The sequence below is a fragment of the Diabrotica undecimpunctata genome, chromosome 10 (assembly GCF_040954645.1).
Source record: "Diabrotica undecimpunctata isolate CICGRU chromosome 10, icDiaUnde3, whole genome shotgun sequence".
NCBI lineage: Eukaryota > Metazoa > Arthropoda > Insecta > Coleoptera > Chrysomelidae > Diabrotica > Diabrotica undecimpunctata.
Genome location: NC_092812.1, coordinates 9091269 through 9117225, shown reverse-complemented (window position 1 = coordinate 9117225; position 25957 = coordinate 9091269). Strand labels below are relative to the sequence as shown.

At 32.3% G+C, this 25957-nt stretch overlaps 1 protein-coding gene across 9 annotated transcripts in view; it reads right to left on the bottom strand.

Moving 5' to 3' along the window:
• The window catches only part of LOC140452223 (uncharacterized), a 365408-nt gene that overhangs the window by 154786 nt on the left and 184665 nt on the right, over positions 1-25957 (bottom strand). For 7 of the 9 annotated variants that reach the window (XM_072546340.1, XM_072546344.1, XM_072546343.1 and 4 more), the window contains 5 exons: positions 19985-20032; positions 19697-19735; positions 15756-15806; positions 14381-14443; positions 5419-9365 (listed from right to left, as the gene is read on the bottom strand). The exons of 1 other annotated variant lie outside the window; for it this stretch is intronic. In XM_072546340.1, coding sequence (XP_072402441.1) covers positions 9329-9365; positions 14381-14443; positions 15756-15806; positions 19697-19735; positions 19985-20032 — 238 coding nt within the window. In that variant the 3' untranslated portion in view covers positions 5419-9328. Of the gene's footprint in view, positions 1-5418; positions 9366-12998; positions 13016-14380; positions 14444-15755; positions 15807-19696; positions 19736-19984; positions 20033-25957 lie in introns of those variants that run through there. One more of the 9 variants, XM_072546341.1, reaches the window with a different exon arrangement.

Sequence of the window (25957 nt, the reverse complement as noted above, 5' to 3'; positions counted from 1 at the left end):
GAACATAGTTCAAGATACCCTGGTTGACCAACTCAGCAGCAACGGTTTCTACACAATAGCCTATGCAGACGATATTGCTGTCCTGCCAAGCGGTAAGTTTAAGAACACACTATGTGAGAGATCACAAGTTGCTCTCCGACTAATAGAAACATGGTGCAAGGAACATTCAATATCTATAAATCCTTAGAAAACGATAGTCCTCTTTACCAGGAAAAGAAGAATCACGGGCTTAATACCCCCATAAACTAGTCTAAATTTTTCTGACGAGGTGAAGTACCTTGGTATTACCCTTAACAGGAAATTAACATGGAACTCACACTTAGATGGTAGAGCTAAAAGAGCATATATTGGGTGATCGCCTGGGTCTACACCGCTGTCATTAGACCAATGCTAACTTACGGAGCTATTGCTTGGGTACCAAAAGTGCTAAGACAACAGCGATTAACAAACTAAACCATATTCAGCGAATGGCTTGCATAAATACAACAGGTGCCATGAAAACAACACCAACGGCTGCAATGGAGTTGATCATTGGCATCACGCCTCTAGATATATATGTCAAAGAGGTGGCGCTAGTGACAATGATGCGACTGCGCTCAGCTGGTGCAAACCTTGATGTAGGAATGGTACAATTGGTTCCGGCGGGGAGAGCTGAATGCGCTACCACTGCTACAGGCAGGCTGCGACTCAATTGATCCAAAGTTTGTCTTTAGCAAACCCTACAAAATTAAAACAAAACAGTATATGGAGACAAACGTGGCAAATGCCTATTGCATATATACCGATGGCTCCAAAATGAAAGAAGGCTCAGGATGAGGGATATACTCCAGATCACTGAACCTAAGAATAAAGTGGGGTATGGGCAAAAATGTCAGCGTAGTTCAGACAGAACTGACTGGTATCTCCATAGCCGCAAAAGAGATAACCCAAAAAGGTATAGCAGGAAAACTATAATGATCTGCACAGATAGCAGACAAGCGCTACTAATCTTTAATAGACCACGTGTTACATCAGATTTAGTAATGGAGTGTCACGAGTCACTAACTCAAGCTTCGGATGGTAATACCATCATCCTGAGGTGGGTTAAAGGACACAATATGAATAAAGGCAACCGCATTGCTGACCAATTATCTAGGAAGGCGGCAGGCCTAATACTCTTAGGACCTGGGGATCTTTTTGGTCAACTACAACAATCGCGGAAATTCTCAAAAATCACTCCCATACGCAAACCGTAAAAAGATGGGAAGAAGGGCAAGGATGTAAACTTTCCAGGGTAACACTAAGTAACCTTGAAGAGTCAACATCAAAGAAGTACTTGGGAATGACCAGGAAAAACCTACGTTTGGCAGTTGGTTTTTTAACTGGTCATTGTCAACTAAGCAAACACCTTCACACACTGGGGCTAGCAGACACACCTCTATGTAGGAAGTGTGAACGAGAAGACGAAGCTGTAGAGCATGTCCTATGTGAATGCCCAGAGTTATCGTTAATACGAGAGTACGCGTTCGGCGAGTCCTGGCCCACACCTGCCCACATAAGAGAGATGTCTCCTGGTGATTTGTCCACCTTCCTAGAAATGGTAGGATGGACAATGAGCTAAGGGTGACAGCTCCCTGGGAGGATGCATAATGGGTCAATTGTGGCCTAAGTGCTGTGAAACTTAACTCGCCCTCCCTACTCTACAGATACAGATAGGCGAAACATAGACGATAAGCTCCCATGGTTGATTGAGGGTATTACTTTATAATAGTATTTCAATTATCTTTAGTAGTCTTATTGTTACAGACTAGCAAATATAAAAAAGCATGCTACCATTTAAAAAGGTGCGTTTTTGAAAAAGGAGTGAATTAGTCCCTAAGCACTAGGGTGGATGGATTTGAACAAATTCTATGTACTTTTGGTGCATATAAATCTACAGAAAAGTTGTTCAAAATTAACTTTCTTATCGAAATGTCAGTTTTTAAAGTCAAAAATAATTTTTGACAAAAAAATATCTTTTGTCACAACTTTTTGCCACGAGGGTATAGGTATAAGCATTTCTTCACTGCAAAAAAACTTCTATCTTTCCTCTTCAAAATGACGTTTGGTAGAAGTCCTTAGGATGCACAGTATCTGCGGTAAGATTTTTCAAAGTTCGCCACTTACACTATTTTTGGGCCATTTTCCCTATTTTTTCGCAAACATTATTCTATAACTTTTCTGTTTTAGGTATATGCACATTTATTAGATATAAAATCAATTACCTTTAAAATGGTCTGTTGTAGAAGGTTCTAGGACGAATTTTGAGCAAGATATGGTTATTTAAAATTTTCTACTTTTAACGATTTTTGCAACTTTTACGACCATTTTAAAAAATTTTCATTATAACTTTTGTTCTTGTACGTATATGTATATGCATTACTAAATAAAAAAAAGCTTATTTTCTGTTCTTTAAAATAGTCTATTGTAAAATATTCTAGGACTAACGTTAACCAAGATATGGTTAGTCAAAGTGTGATGCTTCCAACGATTTTTACTAACTTTTGCGGATATTATTTTAATTTTTAGTTATAACTTCTTTCCTTGTACATTTAGGTATGAACAAACCGTTGTAAGCATAACACTTTGACGAAGCATATCTTGGTTACCTTTAGTCCTAGAATATTTTACAATATACTACATATTTTAAGATAAAGAAAATAAAACTTTCTTTTTTATTTGTAATACATATACCTAAATGTAGAAGAAAAAAAGTTATGAGAAATTTAATCTCTGCGGCTACCGTGACATAGAAATCCACAAAGTAGCTCAGTAAAACGTAATTACTATGGTTTAAGCTGTAAATCGCGAGATCTCCAACAAAAAGACCAGGGGTTTGACCCATATTTGGATGTAACGGATACATTATATACCACTCGGAAAAAATAAAGGATCCCGAAGAAACAGAGCCGCTGTTTTAAAAATTTCGAAAAAATACTGTTTTAAACTAAGAGCTGATAAACCCGACGAAGACATTGAGCAATTCTACATACACCAAATTAAGTAGATCCTCCAGAATATTACAAAAATTCGAATTTACTATCATCACAGGAAACGTTCTCGAAACTTGGTGCTAAAAGCGCGAAAGTTAGAACTTAGCGAAAGGAACGAAAGAGGATTGATACGTTAAGCAACAACTCTACTTGTCCGAAAAGGCACTCAAGAGGTATTTTGTAAATCGCAATCGATTCTTTAAGGCTTTAAGGTTATTTAAATAATCTCTCTTTGGAATAAACAAATTTAATAACTTCTAAACTATTTGGTCGATCTGTTTGAAACTTGGCACACTTTAATGACTCATTATATGCCACAATTTTGAGTACTTACATTACATGCAAAAAACAAAGTTATTAACATTTATAAATTACTACAAAAATAAGTAACAATAAAACACTGAAAACTTTGTTTTCAAAACTTCCACAAAATTTATTTTAATTTCTTATCACTACAGCTGTTTCGGCTGATTGCCTTTCTCAAGTGATCTGTTTTTGGCATGGGTTTACACTTTATAGTCTCTAATGAAATAGGTTGAGGAGGAGAGAACTGTTTGTCTCAAGCTGGTCATTCAGAATTATATCTGTGTTTTTTAATTTGTTGATTTCCATAGATTCTAACAAAAAATTTTGAATTCTAACAAAAAAGATCTTAGTTAGAATCTATGGAAATCAACAAATTAAAAAACACAGATATAATTCTGAATGATCAGCTCGAGACAAACAGTTCTCCCCTCCTCAAGCTATTTCATTAGAGACTATAAAGTGTAAACCCATGTCAAAAACAGATCACTTGAGAAAGACAATCAGCCGAAACAGCTGTAGTGATAAGAAATTAAAATAAATTTTGTGGAAGTTTTGAAAATAAAGTTTTCAGTGTTTTATTTTTACATAAAATGAATTTCCATCAAGTAACGGTCGAATCCATCAATTACAAAAATAAGTATTTTTTGTAATTATATCTCTCAAAATTAAAGAACTTTTTATGATCTACAAATTTTATTGGAACCATTTTTCTGGAGAATGTATAAGAAACGTGTTATAGGCAAAAATATTTTTTCCACTTTTTAAGATTGTCTAAAAATTGTTTTAGAACTTCAAAATATCTGTAAAGATTTCTTCAAAAATTGGTCTTCTTGTCTGGGGTAACCAATAACGCTAAAGTTCCCTATCAAAACTCGTTGGGGACTATTTATCCACAGTTTGAAAAATCTTCTTGAGACAAAATATGGTATGGTATTCTTGGTACGAGTGTTAAATCTGTTTAATGTAATTATTCCCATTGTTGAATATATAACAAAGTGAAATAATACTATAATACTAAAAACTCAGTTAAGTAGTAGAATGTTTCTATAGGCTGGAAAAACATCCGCGTTTTGGTCAAATGGTGTTCATTTGACCAATGAGGAATAAATTTGTGGTACTGAGTTTATTGATAATATGGCTAACTTAAAATACATAGACGAATCAGCAAGTTTAATGGCAAAATTGGCGTTTACATATCTAAATGATTTTTGCAAAACCATACGTTCAATTTGCAAAACTATATCATCAATACGTTAGAGCCCGAGATTTGGTGGAAAGGAAGTAAATTAGCTGTTCAGATTTTTCGAATGCCTGCACCTTGCGCGGCTACTTAAGGCTACTTTAAAAGCTCATAATTTAAACCAGGACCATCTTCTTCATACTTGGAGCAATGTGCAAGAAGAAATAGAGATAGTGAGAACGGTATTGGAGTCTAACGATGGTGATGGGTCGGAGTCACCAGAGGATGAAAATAGTGATCTCGACATTTTTTCTGACTCATTATTTATTTTTTTCAACTCAATTTTGTGTCTTGTGATTATTTATTAAGTTTTTATTTTTTCTTCTATTCTACTCTGTATTTTGTTTTAGTTAATATTAAATAAAATTTTAGATTTTGTGTTGGTTTTAGTACTTTTGGTAGGATATTTTCAGAAAATTTTCATTATCGAGAATATAAATGTTTTTGTTCTTGAGAATTTTCCATCACTATGCTCGGAAAGGCTTCCGCTATTAGTACAGTAAAACTAGGGTCGATATTATTATAAAAGTTGGTATCAGACTCACTCGGTTTCCAGATTAGACTCGTTCGAGCTTTCAACTCTCTTTTAGGGTCGTAAGAGAGTCGAAAGCTCAACACAACAAAATCCAATTGTTAAACCAGTCCGGAAACTTGGTTTCTTTAATTTTATTAACCTTTATAACTATATTAATCTCAAGGATACCTGTTTAAATACAGATACAATGTGAAAAATTATAGCGATAAAATCGTATATGTATGTTATTGTAAAACATATGAGAAACAATGCTGTTTGCTTCCGAATATACATTTATTTTAACCGCGTTGTAAACTAACTGAATAAAAAAATGAAGAAGACAACACTTTATCAAAAACAGTTATGTATTAAAAATATAAAAATACATAAAACACACATTAAAATAACTAAGAAAAATAACGGCGGTAATACAGCACTACGTTCTATATAAATCTTATCGGATATTTTATTTGCCTTACCATCAAATGAATTTTAATAAACTTCTCTATGAACCAGCCATCTACGATGAATCAGGCAAAAAAGTTAGGAAATTTAGCTCTAGATCAGGGATTTTCAAATGACGACCAACGGGCCCAGTTGGGCCCGCGAAAGCATTAGAAAAATATGTAAATAATATATTAATTAATGAAAAAAATATTTAATAAATCGCTGGAAATATTGAGGCGTAGGATGTATGAACTAATAACAGATATTTGGGAGAAAGAGACCGTGTCAAAGGATTGGAGAAAAGGATAAATATTAAATATCTATAATAATATCTATAAAAAAGGAAACCTAAAGAACACCAACAATTATGAGGAATTATGCTACTGAATATTACATATAAAATGTTGTCCACGATCTTAAAAACTGGCTAGAAAAGAAAACAAATACACAGAAAGAAGACTAGGTCAATACCGCATGGAAAGGAAAGTTAGCCATAGGTGCCACACCCCTATTAACGCAGTGAATTGAAAAATTCTACGAACATATGTTAGTACGAAATGAAAAACATGAATATACCAAAAAAATGGCAATTGTCGGTAGCGGAGATAATAACAGATGATGGTAAAACCGAAGATAACATCAACATAAAACTAGTTGTAAGACAAGGAGATAGCCTGTCTTCGATACTTTTCATAGTATTATATAGAACATAGTATTAAATGAAGAAATTAAGAAAATAGGACTAGAAATTAATCTCCACACAAATTATAGGTTAGTTAGACGGTCTGCTACTTGCTACGAGGAACATCTCGAGGGCAAAAAGTAAACGAGGATTAAACGAAGTATAATATGCTGGTCTCTAGAAACAGGAGTAACATAGAATTCATACAGATAAAGCAATAGTTTCAGATTAAAATATTTAGGGGTTATGGTTGACAGCTCAAATAATAGATCCACTAAGTGAGAGAATAAATACAGGAAACAAAATGTACCGGAAATACCAAAAATTACTAAGAGATAAGAACATCAGTAAAAAAGAAATATTATCATATACACAGTTGCAATTAGACCAGTCATGACTTGTGCACTAGAAACAATGTTCATAACTAGCAGAGATGATGAAAACTTGCTAATACTAGAAATGAAAGGAAGACCATGGCATTTTCTGGGACCAAAGAAAACAGGACAAATAATAAATAAGAAAATGTTAATATGGAAACCAACGTCTACGAGACCTAGAGGAAGATCGAAGTGCAGATAGGATGATCAGGTCAGGGATGATATTAACAATATAAATATACATAACTGGAAAGAAAAAAAAGACAGAAAGGATTGGAGTTCAATTACAAATCGAACCAAAACACACACCAACCTGTGACGGAGAAGCTTATGAGATAGGGCAGATGGTAAATCTGATGGGACTGTCAAATGAAAATGGAAAAGGTGTTATCTGGAAAATCTTTGAAGATAAACGAATTCTGTAAATTTGTGGTTACAATGATTAACATTTTATGAGGTGAAAAGAGATTCCTTTTGCATAGACAACTAAAGCAGCTGGAATATGGAGACTGAATTTGAATATTGTCAGATGGCATAGAGCAGCAAAGTGTCTTGAACGTGTTCTTGTTAGTCGTTAGGAAATTCCGAGATTTCTTTGATTCTGTTTTTCTTATCTGTTTTCGTAACAGATATGCCATAGCACCTTAACACGTTAAACCTGGGTCTTCAAAAAAGAGATGGAGGATTCCAAACTTTCTTTGGAAAACAATTGGTATTTCTCAAGCTGTCAACAATTTAGTGATGGTGAACCACTAAGAAATTAGATTTTTTTAGATTTCATTCCATAGCAAGTAGCAAGTGTGAATCATATGCAGATTTTCAGAAATATTTAGATACAATAGATCATCAAAAATTTTAAATCCTCGTTGTGCACTCTGGCAAAAATTCCAGTATTTCGATATTAGGAGGATAGAAGTGATATATATTTAAAAAAAATTAGATTATGAAATCGTGGGATTCTAGACAGGTTTGTGTATGACCGCCTTGTAGTAATAGGATTTTTACAATATTTAAAAATAAACAAGAAAAGGGCTACATATTTGTAAACTAAATGTTTGTAAACAAATGTTTACACCTACATTAAATATTGAGCAACGTCAACTGAAAGAGGCTGGATTAAAGAACGCAGTTAACTCACCAACAGCAGAAAAAAGAATATATCACATAATTTATAACGGAATTCTAAATAGCTTACCAAAAGTTCTTCACAAAAGCTCTACTAAGGATCAGTGTGAAAAACCTGAACTACTTTTTTTGAAAAGTTAACAATAAACAGGACAATCCTAATAGACCTGTGAGATTCACTACAAAAAAAGAGAGAATCCCCAAGCGGAGAAGGATAATACGGAGGTTTGAAAGTGATGTTTTTGCGTCCATTCTCGTATAAGACCAAGAAATAAATACATATAATCAGACAAAAATAGTGTTGTGCAAGTTTATCTTATCCTATTCTGCATAGATTGTGTCTGCAGCCTAATTCTAAATATGTAACATGTATGAAATGCTTTCTATGTCACTGCCAAACTTATCACAGTAAAGTCTTAAATATACTTATTAAATATACAGTACATATCAGTCTAATGATCACATCCATCAAATCTTAACACATAGAAATACATAAGAAATCTAGTAAATACATTATTAATACTAAATAATAATACTTATCCTGCGTGTCAACTCAAGTTAAGACTGTATTAATGGTGTAAAGGCCAAAGGGCGTAACCCTCAAGCTATGAATTTTACAGGACAAATAAAAAATTGAATTAGTCGTACTGTGTAGTCACGTTTCAACCTATAGCTACAGCTATAAATTTATTTGTGCGACACGACTTTTGGCCGGTGGCTGTATTTCATAAAAACTTAAAACCTGAATGAAAGGAGAGAATTTACAAAAGAATTGGTACGCAAAAAATGGTATGCTGCAAAAACTTGACACGGCACAATAAAAATTAGAAGATCGAAATTACAAAAATAAAAATCTTTAGGATTGATAAAAAACACTTCAGTTGACGCTCTGTATACATAACAAGTTAAAAACTAAACACTCAATTACACTGCGAGACAAATCATGGACACTTTCAAACTTGTAATTTGAAATTAAATAGTTTTTAGTTATTGCAATGCAATTATTGCATTATTGAGAATAATATTGTATTGTGTTTTTTATTCGAACAACTTAAATTTGAAATGTTATAAAAATGAAAGGAGAGAAATTAAAAAAGAATTTACACAAGAATTGGTACGCAAAAAATGGTAAGCTGCAAAAACTTGACACAGCACAATAAAAAAAGATGGAAATTACAAAAATAAAAATCTTTATAATTGATAAAACACACTTCAGTTGACGCGCTATATAACAAGTTAAAAACTAAACACTCAATTACACTGCGGGACAAATCATGGACACTTCAAACTTGTAATTTGAAATTAAATAGTGTAGTTAGTTATTGCAATGCAATTATTGCATTATTGAGAATAATTGCATATTGTATTTTGTGTTGTTTATTTTAACAACTTAAATTTGGAAAAATAAATTGTAATTCAATAAATTGGTCCGGATTGTCGTCCCGCAGTGTACGTAAATATCAAAAATGATGTTTTGGTTTAAAAAACGTAACTACAAAACTACAATAAACGCAACTATAACTACAAGAGTAACATGGAATAATATAAAAAACATTATAAACTATATATAATAAACGAAAAGTAATTTCCTAAATAGGAATTTAGGAATAGGATTTGTGAACCATCTTAAGATATCTGGAACCGGTTTACTGGTTGTCTCCTCCTGAAATAAAAAATATCGTATGAATATTTGTTTTATCTCCAAATAGATGTAGTATCGTCTACATGCAACGCATTTCTAACGCATCGACTAACTACATTTCCTGAAATTTTAAAGAATAAAAAACTGTAGTAAGATTGACGAAAACTAAAATGTTGTAGGACATCCATCTGAAAGTTTATGAGAAGCTATTGAACGGTTGTGAAATGTAGGGACTGTAGCCCAAGCTGGTGGTGAAAAAATAAGCGTTAATTAGTTGAATTTTGGAAACCTACTCCGTGTTATAAAGGGCGATGTCCAAAACAACTCCCCAGTCCGTGCAACAGCAAATTTTTGGTTATTTATTATGAGACTTTAAAGGGGTAAAATATCCACTTTTTGATTCAGATTGTTGCGATGCCTAAGGTATGTGATTTTATAAAATATAGTCATAAAAATCATAAAAGTATATTGGATGAAGTTTAATTTAAGCTTTTAGAAATTTAATTTCAGTTAGTTGTTATTGCATAATTAGCACTCAAATTTGAAAAACTGTACTTGAAACTGATCATATTTTTTCAAAAATTTCTATAATAATTTTTAATGTTCTAAATTGAAGTACTTGTATCCACAAAATAAGATTTTGTGAACCGAATTGGTCCATTTATTGATAAGATATGATAATTAGTTTATCGTAAGACGAAAACAGTAAAATACTAACTTTTTAAAAACACATCGCAAATACCTAATTAAAGGCAGATTCTCTTAAAGACTTATATTTTATCATTATAATGTAAAATAAGACTTTCGCCTCTTATTTATTACTTACATTAAACATATGGTTAATTTGTTTTATAAACATTTAGAGCTGGAGCGCCCCCTAAACATCACCTTAAACCCTATTCATTTTACAAATTCCCAATTGTCAATATAAGCACGTGAAAGCCAAACAGGGTCGTACTGATGTGTATCATATGATTTTTAAAAATATTTACTTTTGAAACTGGTAGTGTAAGAATTTCTTGAAATTTAATCATTATATCACAATTAAACTAAACTCTAAAAAATAACACGACCAGTAAATAACTCAACAATAACTAATAACATAAATATAACACAATATATTAACTTAAAAATCAACACGATACAATTTGAATTTAAAATGCTGCCAAGTTTGGATCTGTAACATGAGAATCTGTCTGGCTTAAGGTAATAAATTATATTTAATAGCCTCTTGACGAATGAGACGGCGAATATCAACACGTGCTCATATTTACTGATGGGAATTTGCTAAATGAATGTACTTTAGACACATTATAATTGCTGGCTCCAAGACCTACAATTAAAAATTACTAGCTTCGCCGATTTGAAGTTCGAATTCAATTTGCTTGCGCGAACCGTCGGCCGTTCGTCAATCCAAAGAAGTTCCACTTTATTATTCATTTTTGATAAAAAAAAGCGTGTTTTTTCAAACGCTATAAACGATTCTTAAAAATATACATATGGAGTATCAAATTCCGTTGATTTCGTTTCTTCAATATTTCGTTATAAATAAACTTTCAGCGATTAAAAAAGATACTATCTCAGCTACTATTAGTCGTGGAAACTCGATTTTAGGACTTGAAGCCAACAATCAAAATCTGTGAGTTGTAAACTGATACAATGTTTAGGTTAGGTTAGGTCCAGCTTTAAATGTTTATCAATAAACGTAACCATATTTTTAATGTAATAAATAAGACATAAAAACATTTTAGGTCTTGTTTTACATTATAGTGGTAAGTCTTTTAAGAAAATGCGCTTTGGATTAGGTATCTGCGATTTGTTATAGCCTTTTACTTTTTTAGTCTTGGCATAAGCTAATTATCATATATCCTAGTAATAAATGGGCCGATCCGGGTTCATAAAATCTCATTTTGTGAGGAATTTAAAGGGCTATTCTAATATATTAAAAATGATCATACAATCGTTTTTACAAACAATATAACCATTTTCATAATATACTGTTTTTCAACATTCAGTTAAGTAATAATTATCCAATAATTGATCAAAATTTATCGTGTAAAAGTTTAAAGCTCATCAAATATACTTTTAAGTAGGTCATGTACGTAGCTAAGATTAGACAGTTTAGATTGTTCGCAACAATCTGAATTAAAAAATGTATATTTTATCCCTTCAAAGTCTTATAAATACATAATAACCAAAATTTTTTTCCTGTACGGACTGGAGAGTTGTCCCTGATATCGCACTTTATAACACATTACGATTCAAAAATTCACTAATTAGTGAATTAAATCGACCTTTTTTACCCTCAGCCTGGGATACTACTAGTAGAGAGATATAAACCGAAGATGGAAAACCGAGAGAAAATAGATATAACGGACATATTGAGGATTGTTAGTAGAAAATAAATCAGAAAAAAAAGAAATTAGGAGCACATGGAAATAGACCATTACTATAACGAAAGAACATGTATAACTAAGAACACTCCCTAAACAAGTACTCGAATGGACACCTATAAGAAGGCAGAAGAGAGGAAAGTCGAAAAAAATGGATGGACAGTCGATGAGCTCTAAAGCACTTAGAGCAAAAGAACGGAGCAATCAGTAAGAATGGAAATTGGGCATCAGACAGCGTTAAAACGCAATTTAAACCGGTTATCTATGGATAGAAACTCCTTCCTAATTGTCCACTCCGCATGTAATTTTTCTCTGATCTCTAGCTGTATTTATTTTATTTTATTCGATCCGTTTGTTTTACTTTTTCTTTTGATTTTCAAGTTAATTACTAGTAAGGTATGATCAGAATTGATGTCTACCTTTGGATGAGCCTTTGCCGACATACAATTATTTTTAAATATATTATTTACTGAGATTTTATTTATTGCATCGTAAGTTGCACACTGAATCTTCTAGTGAGTCCCCAGGCGATTTCCGTATGTGCAGGCGTCGTAGTGGAAGATTAAAAAATTACTCCCACGTTCAATTCTTTTATTTCTTATCCCCAATCCATAATTACCGATTATAGATTAGGGATAATTCTCTTTGTTTTCATCTACCAATCTTTAGAGTTTAATCCATCCTCTTCCGAGGCATAAACTTTGTCTCTATAGCAAATAGTCCATCAGTAGGGTGCTAACCTTTATTATATATATATATATATATATATATATATATATATATATATATATATATATATATATATATATATATATATATATATAATGACCAATGTCCGAAATTGGACAATCCTTGTATTGTACTACGGAAAATCTTGTCCACTTCTAGCATTGTACCCCTTTACTGTACAATCTCTGAAATAAACATAATCGTTGGATCTTGTATAAAAGAATTGCTGTACAATGTTCGAATATTAATATTTCGAATATTAATAAGTAAGAATGCCTCAAGTTTGGGAGAATATGACAGATATCGATTCATATCGATTTCTGCGTTGTTATTAAAGACAAACAAACTTCAATGAGGTTATAAATCCATAATTAATTAGGGCTTTTGACTTCTGAATTGTAGGATTAAATTATTTTAAATTATATACACTACTGTTAAGGTTGGTGAAGGAAATGTTAGCAGTAGTTAGGTTTAGGGTGGGTGGGTGAAATGTAAGCATTAGGTTTTTGCGTTAAAAAAAATTTATGCTCACCACAATACCACCAGCCTCTGAAACAGATTAAAATAAAAAATATTTAATACACAACATGGTCCAACTGCATAAATATCAAAGTTAAGTCAATGGTAATTATGCATAACGAGTTAATGGTAAGATAAAAGACGGGAGTGGTCGATTAAGATATTTTGTTAAGAGATTCTAGAGCTCTGGAGCGATTAAATCTAGACGAAAGGTAGATGTAGATGTCGATGTAGAAAAAAATCCAAATCTGCACCTAGAGATCGGGTGATTGTCGGTCTAAGCGATCCCCACTTATTACAACGGTTTTTGGACAGATGAGAAGAAATATGTGAGTTAATAGAAACATAGGAAGAGTTAATATAAATTCTGATCATACTTCACTTGTAGACCATTGTAGGACACACATTTTACGACTCCATTTATCGATTAAAAACCCTAAACCAGAAACAGAATATATCCAAACGATTATATATGGATTAACTAAGAAATTCCGAAGTCAAGATTACAGAGAGCATTATTAATAACGTCGCACTATCAATGATATTTAAATAGACTAACGAATCAAAGACGAAATCTTACAGCTCTTTGACAGAAGGAGGAAAAATAAAAATAATCCCGAACGATATAAAGAACTAGTAGTCAACAGAATTAAGATTAAAATTTACTATAAATATATTACTTGATTCAGTTTTGTCTAAAATAAGATCTAACCATTAAGAATTCTTATTAAGATTTGCATCCAACACGTCTCTATACATGTAAATCTCCCAATATTCTCCCCAACAGATATTGAGAAATCATATCGATTATTTTATAATCAATAGACGGTTTCAAAATAACGTTACACGGGTCGCCGCATATCCTGAAGCGGATATCGGTCCAGATCACAATTTTCAATTTTAGGAGAACACCAATACGATCCAAGAAAAAATACAAAGATATGATATCAAGGCTTTGAGGAAAAATAACGGAGCAGTAAACTGTAGAATACTGGGAAGAGACACAAAAGTAAAAGTGAAGCAAAGCAACATTATGATGATACAGTAATTGAGAAGCAAATAAATCTTGAATGACAAAGGAGATTCTGGACAGAATTGAAGAACGGTTTATAGCAAAACTAGAAAATAATACAGTCCAGTATGATGTAATAAACAAGGACATACGAAACAAAGCAAGCAAAAGTGGCTAGAAGAACAATGTCAAGAGGACAGAGAAGAAGATAAAGACTCTTCCTTCAGTTCGATAGTCACAGCAAGAGATTATGTCTTGCTATGTAAGAAGTTCTACTCTCGTTATCATTCTTTATCACAACCTTGATTATTTATAACTGCATGTTTATATGGTGACTGATACTCTTTTTGGTTTCTAAATTTGAAAAAAAAAATTATACTTACCGGTTCGACCTCCTGTTTCCCTCCATTTGACCTGGAGGGAAGTTTTCAGATCTAGGGAGAGAACTGAAAGAAAAATAAAATAAAAATCATAAATATGCTAAAATCAGATACAAAATGAATTATGTGATAATACAAAAATGTATTAACCTAAAATCTATATTCTACGAAGAGGTGAAACTACACCAATCCTGTTAAATTATTTTAACACCACCATTTTTAACATGCATAACACCACAGCAAGGAGATCTAAAGATATCAAAGTAGACAAAGGCGTGAATCAAGGTGACTCTATCTCCCCGATACTGTTTAACCTGATAGTAGAAGCAATAATAAGGAGGACAAACTTCGTAAATAAAAACCTTATTATAGATCAACTTCAAGTAATAGTATATGCAGATGATCTAGTCATCATACCGAAGATAAAGATGACACTTATAAGAGCAATTGAAACATTAGATAATGAAACAAAGAAAATAGGGCTAATAAACCAGCACAAAACAAAATACATAACGATAGGGAAGGACGATAAAACAACTCAGAAATATCTAATAACACAGAACCAAAAATGTGAAACTGGATCTACCTTTAGCTACTTGGGAGTAACAATGGAAAAACCGAAAAAAAGAGAACAAAGGAAAGAATTCTGAAAGTCAAACAACATATGGAATGAATAGAAACCTGTTGAGAAGCAAAACTCTAAATAATAGAACAAAGATGAACCTATATAAGACCGTTGTTACCGTTATATGGGATGGAAAAAACGGCGATTAACAAGAAAGAGGAAGATAGCCTACTGAGATTTAAAAGAAAAATCGTTAAAACGATACAAGGTAACAAGAAAGGGAGAAAGAAGGATGAAAATAAATGCTGAAATTGAAGAAGAATTAAAGGAGAAAATATAGTCACGATACATAAAATCTCTTCGGTTAGAATGAATAAGGCATATACAGAGACGCCTCACACTTAGATATGCTGAGAATGATAACTGACTGGATACCACTATGGCCCAGGTGTAGAGAAATGCCTAGAAGATGGTTGGATGATGTAGAAGATGATATATGAACAATGAATGTTAAAACTGGAAAGTTCAGTGCAAGGACAGGAGGAAATGGAAAATAGTCACACAGCAACAAAGACAAACAGCAGCAAAGACACACAGCAAGCTATAAATGACATAAAGGAATAATCTACCCCACCCAAAAATGATTTTGAACGCCATGACGCTAGCTATAAACCCCATGGATAGTAAAGCTTAATGATAATGAAGATGTAAGAAGTTCTACATTATTATCATCTTGATTATTTGTAACTGCATATTTATATGGTGACTGATGCCCTTTTTGCTTTTTACGTTTCAAAGAAAGTTTATACTTACTTGTTTGATCTCCCTCTTCTTGGAAACGTTTGCACCTGTTGGCGACGGAGCCTGAAAGAAAAATAAAATAAAAATCACAAATATTTTGAAACAAGATACATATTAAAATGAACTATGTTGTAATACAGACCAAACAGACAACAGAAAAGACTCCACCAACAATAGCCGAGATTAGAGCAGCAGTAGACAAATTAAAAAACAATAAAGCACCGGGATCGGATCAAATAGCATCGGAGTTACTAAAGGAAGGAGGAGATGGACTACAAAAAACAATACATGAATTGAGAACAAAGATATGGTCGAATAAACAGCTACCAGCGGAGTGGAATAGCGGTATTATTGTACCATTACATAAAAAAGGAAATCAGTTAGAATGTGGAAACTACCGTGGAATCACGCTGCTGAATGCAGCATACAAAATAATGTCTAACGTCATTTATGAAAGACTTAGAGCACACGCTGACAAAAAAAACGGCAAATACCAAAGTAGCTTCTGTAGACAGAAGTCAACAATAGACCAGATATTTATTCTATGACAGATCCTCGAAAAAACAAGTGAATATAACATCGACACACATCATCTCTTCATAGACTTTGAAAGCGCATATGACAATATAAACCGAGAATTCTTAATAAAAGCAATGAAAGAATTTAATATACCAACACAACTAATAGAACTGATAAAAGAATCTCTAACGGAAACAATCGATGTGAAAAAGGAACTACGCCAGGGAGACACTCTATCATGCATCTTGTTCAACATCGTACTCGAGAAAATACTGAGGGACACAACAGTCAATACACGAGGAACAATCATTAATAAAAGCGTGCAAATACTAGCATTTGCAGATGATGTTGACATAATCGCAAGATCAAGAACAGAAATGACAAGAGGCATACAACCAAATACAACGAGCTGCACAAAATAGTGGTCTTAAAATCAAACAGACCAAAACAAAATATATGCAGGTAAGTAAAAACGCAGAAATAAGGCAGCCACAGAATATAACAATAGGAGAATACGACATTGAGATGTAAAAAACTTTATATACTTGGGATCCCTAGTCACGTCTGATAATAACGTTGCGGAGGAAGTGAAGAGGCGAGTATTTATTGCAAATAAATGTTACCATGGCTTAATTAGGCAACTAAGATCAGATAACGTCGCAAAAAAAAACAAAATGCCAAATATATAAAACCCTAATAAGACCGGTACTCACATACGGCTCAGAAACCTGGACCCTCACTAAAAGAGAGGAAACGTTTTTAGCCACCTTCGAAAGTAAAATCTTGCGACACATATATAAGGGCACAAAAGAAAACGGAATATGGCGAAGAAGATACAACTCTGAACTATATAAAATATACCAGGATCCGGATATCCTCACATTCATTAAAATAGGACGGCTGCGTTGGATAGGACATGTAGAAAGAATGGAAGAAGGCGAAATACCAAACAAAATATTCAAACAGATGCCAGTAGGAAAAAGAACAAGAGGAACACCGAAGCGGAGATACTTAGAACAAATAGAAAATGATAACAACCTTAAAAATAAAAAACTGGAGAAAAAAAGCACGTAACAGATCAGAATGGAGAAGAATCCTGGAACAGGCCAACACCCAAAAAGGGTTGTCGAGCCAGTGATGATGATGATGTTGTAATACAGCAATGTATTTACCTAAAGCTATATTCTACAAAGCAGTGAAATTACGTCAATCGTGTTATAATTTACATTCTATCTATCCATCTAAACGCTTGGATAAACGGACTTTGGCGTAAACTAAAACTAAAAAACAAAAAAAAATTGAAGTAATGGTGATTAGCAAAACCGATGAAAATTATCCCATTGACCTAAATAACACTCAATTAGAAAAAGTTTTCAAATTCAGATACTTAGGAGTAGTACTAAATGATAAGTGAGATCCAGATAGAGAAATAAAAATACGAACAGAACAGGCTAAGAACATGCACAATAAATAAAAACAAATTATAACCGAAAAGTAAGCATCAGATCTAAGTAACCCAATTCAGTTTAAAAATTTAAAATCCTTTTAATAATATTATTAATTGCTTATTGCTTAATGCGATTGTTTGTTTACGACATTGAAAATATCGGTGTAACTAGAACACGGTTACCAAGACGCTGACCTAGTAAAATTCGCAATGTAATCAAAAGCTTATTTAATATTGTGTAAAAATTGTATTAGTAAAACATTATTATATAAACAAACGCACGTGAGTTAAATAGCTGGAAAATAACGGGAGTAGATCATTATTATTAAGAATTAAGAGTTAACAGTCGAAGCTAGTGTTGTCATCCGTAAACTATTCTTGTACTTAGAGAAGCAATTAAGTAATTATGAGTATCCAGTGAGTTCGAGTTAATCAACCCCATGCAGGGGATAAACTACACCTAGAGTTCCACTATATGGAACACCTGATGGAAACAATCTAATAAACATTATATGATTATCCAACATTATTATATGGCGATCCTAGACCAGATGGAAATGGAGCAGAACAAAGAACATAATAAAGAATAAAGAAAGAACATAATAAAGAATAAAGAACAAATATGCCAAACCAGATATGGAGCTGAAAGTACTTCCATACATAATCACGGTAGTTCTAATATTGAGGTTGGCATGGTCAGTATGGAAGGCGCACAGGAGGAATTTGAAAAGGGGCAACCATCGAGGCGTAGTAGCAAGATCAACGGCAAATCTAGACGTTTAAAGTGGTAAGCCTGTATTATCAAACTATCAAACATGACAAACTCATAGAACTATTACATCTTACAGGACTTGACACTAAGGACATCCAGATTATAAAAAATCTATATTGGAATCAAATAGCCCACATGAAGAATGGACATATGGTGAGTGAAAACGTAACCATTTCGAAAGGGGTTAGACAGGGCTATATTCTTTCGCCACTGCTTTTTAACCTGTATACGGAACAAATAATTCTAGAGGCACTGGAAGAGTACCACAAGGGCATCAAGATTAATGGCGTACCAATAAGTAATTTTCGATATGCAGATGATACTGTTATACTGGCCGATAACATTGAAGACTTACAGATGATGCTAAATAGAGTATAAATACAACTGGCAACCAATTTGGACTGAAGATCAATAGAAAGAAAACTAAATTTATGGTGATCAGTAAAAAGAACATTCAACATATCGACCTGAATATTAAGCCGAACGTTACTTTACGGAGTTGAAGGATGGACGTTAACAGCAGCAACTATATAGAAGTTAGCGGCTCTAGAAATGTGGACGTATCGACGCATACTGAGAATACCTTGGACAGACAGAGTGACCAACAAAGAGGTATTAAGACGAATGGGTAGAGAGGTGGAATTGAACTGTTAAAAGGAGGAAAGCGTCATACCTAGGCCATGTGTTCCGTAATGAGAAGTAGTTTGCTACAGCTTATCGTGAAAGGCAAGATTGAAGGTATAAGAGGTTTGGGCAGAAAGAAGAAATCCTGGCTGAGAAACTTGAGAGAATGGTTTCAAATGCCAGAAGCGGTTAAAGAGAGGTTACTAGCTTACCTCCTTCATATACAGTAATTTCCAAGAATGCCTGCTTTGACATAAAAGCTTCAATCGCCATATAAAGGTCAAATATTCTAAAATAATAGATAATGTTAATAATAATAGATATTGTATTGCTTTCTTCAAATATATTATTTTTAGACAAATGGTTGCTAAATATTAAACTCAAAAAGTCATGCAAACTCTACATTCATTAGATTCATAGAACATTTTAAGGAGGATATTAGTAGCCTCGCTAGTCATAACAAGAGATTATGTCTTGCTTTGTATGAAGTTCTACATTGTTATCATCATCTTGCTTAATTATAAATGCCTATTTAGATGGCGACTGATATCCTTTGCGGTTTTTACCTTTCAAAAAAAAGTTTATACTTACTGGTTTGACATATTTCTCTGCGTTTGGGGAGTACGGAAACTGAAAGAAAAATAAAATAAAACTCATAAATATATTAAAACACCCAAAATGAACTAAGTGGTAATACAAAAATGTATTTACCTAAAATCTATATTCCACGAAGCAGTAAAACTGCATCAATCGATGTACGAGTACGTCTATATAAGTTTCGAGTACGTCTATTAAATATAAAGTTATTGATGCAGATATAACGCTACGAACTTGATATATCCGTTTGGTATTTATATTAAAAAAAAAACGTATACTTACAGCGCTGGTCCCTGGGGTCCTGGGGTCTGGGGTCGTCTAAATCTGGGCCTGAAACGGAAAGAAAAATAAAATAAAAATCATAAATGTAACCATCACAAATGTTAAAACTGGATATATATCACAAAGTATGTGGTACTCAAATAATTTATCCACCTAATGCTACACTATATTCTTCAATCATGTTATATTAATATGGGACCTCATATATATGTCTTTCGCTCGAAATATAACAATGGAGACATGTAGTTTCAAGTACATATGTCGGTTGTAAGTTTACGGATGCAGATTTATTGATACGAAGCCTCAACTGAAAAGATATTGACTCATGTTGAAAGTCATAGTTGTGAATTATTGCAAAGTTTGATAGTAGTTTAGCATTATTTCTCATGTGGATCTTGGAACAATAATCCGGATCATATGACTTTATGTTCAGATTTCGTATGATTCTATTGGGTGGAAATTACTAACTGTTTCGATATTAACTATTTCGTCGATTGGTCTACTATGAGAGATTGGTCTACATAATTACTTAGAGCCATCCTGCTTTGACCTGAAAGCTGCGTACCATAGCCGCGTAAAAGAAACATTTTCTAAAATACAGGATCAAAAAATTTATTTTACAGACATAGTTTACACTTTCTGTTGCGCAGAGAAATTGTTAAATTGCGAACTGAAAGGAAACTATATTGTTCGAACATGCATTCGAAGTAACCTATATAACAGTTGCATCTCTGGAGAAGGTTCCAGAGATGTATCGAGCGCGGGAGAGATCGACTAGTCAACCAAACGAATTAGAGATGGACTACTCAAGAATATTCTAGTACATAACAACTTTTATATATAAGTAGCTCCGATATTAGCAAAGGGAGTTGATAAGATATTTTCGTGGTGTAAACTTATAAATAAATATATTTATATAAATTAAGAACCGCTCGTTTCATTAAAAAACGGTACAATATGATAAAATTATAAACGTAACCATAAAATATGCCAAACTACATCAATTCAGTTACATTAATTTACATAAGAAGCTCGTGTGTGTATTTCCCTCGATAGATTAACATACAGTTTTTCCGCTGCATATTTGCACAAGTATGATATTACTCTAAACAAACAAAAACTAACTGTGGATGGCATTAAATGGGAATGGGCGGAAATTGTACTTTCAAAGTAAAAAATTCTAGAAACATGGACCCAAAAACGGCATATACAAATACCGACGGACCCTAGAGATGAACAGGAAAATGAGTTTAAACATAAACGGTTAAACAAAAAAAAAATATATATATATATATATATATATATATATATATATATATATATATATATATATATATATATATATATATATATATATATATATAGATATATATATACAGGGTGGTCCGTAAGTAATTGTACAAACAGAAACCGTAGATTCTGCACTTTAAAATATTACGATTTAAGCCAACTTGCTTTAATAAAATGTTGATATTAAGAAAGATACAGGGTGTTAAAGTGGAAATTTAAAATTTTATTTTTCGCTATAACTTTTACGTTTGTAAATATTTTTAGACAAACAATTACAGTTGGATGCTTTTAAGTAGGATAAATTATAATTTTAAACTTACTTTAATGTTACTAATAGAGGGCGCCACATATGCCACATGTGTGGCATAAATTTGCGCTTAACTTTTTTGCTCTTTAAGTTAGCTCTATTTGTGTTAAAAAATATTAAAGATACATTATTTTTACAAAGAAAAGGTATACTTGTTAATAACCTTAAAATTCAACCGTTTTCGAGATAAATGCATTTTATAAGTCAGCTGCACAATAATTCTTGGTTTGATATTTGTGCGATAAAGCACTGAATACCTGTAGATAAGCATAATTCATAGTTTATTCTTATTAAAACAACTCAAAGATGATAATGTAACATCACTAACTGCTTTGTTATATGTGCTAAATGTCTTATTGGAGAAAAGATATTTCATCTTCTTCTTTAGATGCCGTGTCCGTATTCAGACGTTGGCCGCCATGTTTACAATGTCCCTTTGCTATCGCTTCTTAAGTTTCTATAATGGTGTTGTACTACTTTTTTTCTATTGTAAAATACTAAAAACTCAAAATATGTGGTTTATGCAAGATGGTACATAACTACATTCTAGAGAGAAGGCAGTTAGAACATACTTAAATACAACTTTTCTGAACGTTGAATTTTTCGTGGTAGTCATATTCCTTGGCAATGTGATGAGATATTGATATAATTATTTATTTCATAAAAAATCCGAAAAGAATACTTATTGTTCATTACGTAAATTGTTTACCCATTTTTATTAGGACAAATAGAAACTAGAGCACAGGTATTGAATAGCACATATGTGTCCTGTTTCATAATACTTATGCTACAAATCTAACCTGAAAGACTCAGCATTTTGACAAAAACATCATTGTTGTCCTAATAACCGATATTGTTATAAATATAGTAAACACACAGGCAATTTAGTTCAGCATAATATTAGTTCATTAGTAAATCATAATAGTCCATTTGTTCGAGATGTAATTATAGTTACTCGTAAGCTGTAACGTAATCATATAAATAAGTAATGTCATCGATATATTCATCCATTATACATTATAGCCACCACGTAGCCCCGAATTTAATCCGCTTGATTTTGGTGTATGGAGAGCATTAAAACAACGTGTGTCAGAAACATTCGCAACCAACTATGGGAAGAAATAAATACTGCAGCAGTTTCTTTAGAACCAATGATGTTATTTAATATGAGACGATCTCAGATGGAATATATTGACATATGAATTAAAAAAAATGGTGGACGTATCGAACATTTACTTTGACAAAAAGTTATGTTATTTAGTTTAACTATTTCTTAATTTGGTTTGTAAACAAAATGTTTTGATTATGACTTTAATTTAACATAAAAAGTAAAATGTTTGATGTAAAATCCTATTATTCTGTTATTTTGTCAAATCCTGTTATTAATTATCCTGCTGATATATTTATTTTATTTAATATTTCGTTAACTATTAACTTTAGTTAAAGGTATTTTATACCAAAATTCAGAAGTATTAATGTTTTTGTCTATTTTTTCTTCGTTGCCTGGAGTAATTGCCTTAGATCAGAATTATGCAGCTGATTTTTAAAATGCGATTATCTCGAAAACTGTTGAGTTTTGAAGTTATTAACAAGGATAACTTTTTTTTTGTTAAAATAATGTATCTTTAATATTTTTTATCCCAAATACAGGTAACTTAAAGAACAAAAAAGTAAAGTGCAAATCTATACAACATATGTGGCATAAGTGGCGCCCTCTATCAGTTACATCAAAGTGTGCATCAAATTATAATTTCTCAGATTTAAAAGTACTCACTTGTAAATATTTATACATAAATGTTTACAAACGTGAAAGTTATAGCGAAAAATAAAATTTTAATTTTGCACTTTAACACCCTGTATCTTTCTTAATATCAACATTTTATTAAAGCAATTTGGCTTAAATCGTAATATTTTAAAGTGTAGAATCTACTGTTTCTTTTTGTACAATTACTTAAGGACCACCCTGTATAATATATATATGTATATATATGTATATATATGTATATATATATATATTATATATATATATATATATATATATATATATATATATATACAGATTCGGCAAATTTTCAACTACCGTATACGTTATTTAGTATGTGGAACAAAGATAACACTTAATTGTTTGAATAGAAGTGAGAGGCAGTCATCATCTCGACGGAGTAGATATGACTTTTAAACAGTGTTGCTATTATTTCTGTTACATATTTCCTTCTAAATTTTAGTCCGATGCATGAGTCTAAAATAATATTTAAATCCACTACAGTTCATTGTAGAATAAAAATTAATATTGTCCCAAAAAAATTCAAATAAAGTAGCCACGTAATTGTTATTTTCTAATCGATTTTATCAATTACTTTATTAGTTAACAAAGAACAGTGATTTAAGTAATTTATGTGTGGCAACAAAGCATTATTCCCCTGAAGAGTTTGAAATTTTAAGCAACGCCTTCTTTTACAGTGCGAAGCGGCATAAAAATACACCGATGACCGACAGTAATTATCGGACGTTGATGGGGTGTAGTTCTTTGCATAAAATTATTTCGTCGCTAACTTTCCGTCAGTAAATCTTTAAGAAAAACTCAAACACTTCTAGGAATTCGAGTTTTAAATGTAATTTTTGTAGATTTTTAGCTCTGGTAGCTAGGAAATAAAACAATAATTAACTTAACAAACATTAACTAAATATAAATATTATTTTTATAAGAAAAAAACCAATCAAAAAAATTATTCTAAATAATTAAAATTAAAGGCATTTTTAAAAAATCTCTAACCAATTAAATGTTCAAACAAACCACCATTTTAAGCTAAACAAAATCCGAATCTATCAATTAAAGCAAGTCTCATTGCATTTAGCTGATTTGGTTGTACTCTACTACAAAGTTGAACAATTTTTTCTTACAATTCTGCTAAATTGGTGGCTCGTTCGAAATCATGCCGATATAATTTTGATTTTAGCATTCCTAAGAAATAAAATACCAAAGGTGCTAAATCTGGTGATCTAGGGGGCCATTTTATTGTTCCTCGTGTAGAAATTATTCGTCCAGGAAATGTTTGTTCCAAATAATTTGTAACTTCGATTGCATTATGTGCTGGGCAACCATCCTGTTGAAACCAAACATCATCGAAGTTGACAGCAAGGTTTCGAACAGCTGGAATAATCTGATTGCGTAATAAATCTAGATACTTTCGTCCATTCAGATTTCCCGTAATAAAAAATGGACCAATTATATTATCGTTATAAATGCCAGTCCACACATTTAATTTCTTTGTGAATTGTGTTTTCACAGCAATACTCAAATGTTTCTTTTCCCTAGACCAATAGCGGACGACAGATGGATTATGACGTTTATGGATTGTGAATGAAGATTCATCGGAAAACATTTTTTAAAAAGTTATTGTTTTTAAAAAGCAGCAATAAATAACTGTATTATTTCTACAATAGAATGGTTCCCATAATACCATTTCACCATTTGAATCTTTTCTTTTTGAAAATACAGTAGAACCTCGATAGGTCAAACCTCAATAAATTAAAAACCTCTATAACTTCAAAAAATTATATGTTCCCTTCCCATCGGAGCCCAAAACCTCTACAACTTAAAATACACAATCTCGATAACTTAAATAGATAATATCAATATTGGCCCTCAGTAACTTAAAGAAATGTTTTCACAATCCCTATAACATAAAATTGTTTACCAATGACAGCTGAACAGCTTACTGTATCATAAGTTTTGATCACTGTTGTAGAAACATCGATTTAGGTACTGTGTGATACCTTGCTTAAAATGAGTTCAAAAAGAAAATTAACAACGCTAACATATGCTGATAAATTAAAAGCGATAGAAGCAGTGAAAAATGGATTCAAAAGAAAAGAAGTTGCGGCTCTGTTTGGAATACACGAGAGTACATTATCAATCATCATAAAAAAAGAAACCGAACTATTGAAAAAACAAGAATCAGGAGACAAAAATTGCCGAATTCCCTAATTTGGAACAGTGTTTGTTTACGTGGTTAAAACAATATCGAAACAAAAACATCAGTATCAGTGGACCCATACTGAAAGAAAAGGCTATAGAGTTCGCTAATTCACTAAAAATCGATAATTTTAAAGCCAGCAATGGCTGGTTAGAGAATTTCAATAAACGAATGATTTAGCCTCAAAAAAATGTGCGGCGAAAGTACGAGCGTAAGCAAATCAGTCTGCCAAGAATGGAAATCTGACTTGCATAATTTAGTGAATAATTATGATCCCAATGATGTTTTTAATGCTGATGAAACTGGTCTGTTTTTTAAATGTCTTCCCGAAAAAACATTAACATTCAAAAATAAAAAATGTCATGGAGAAAAACACAGCAAGGAACGACTTACGATTCT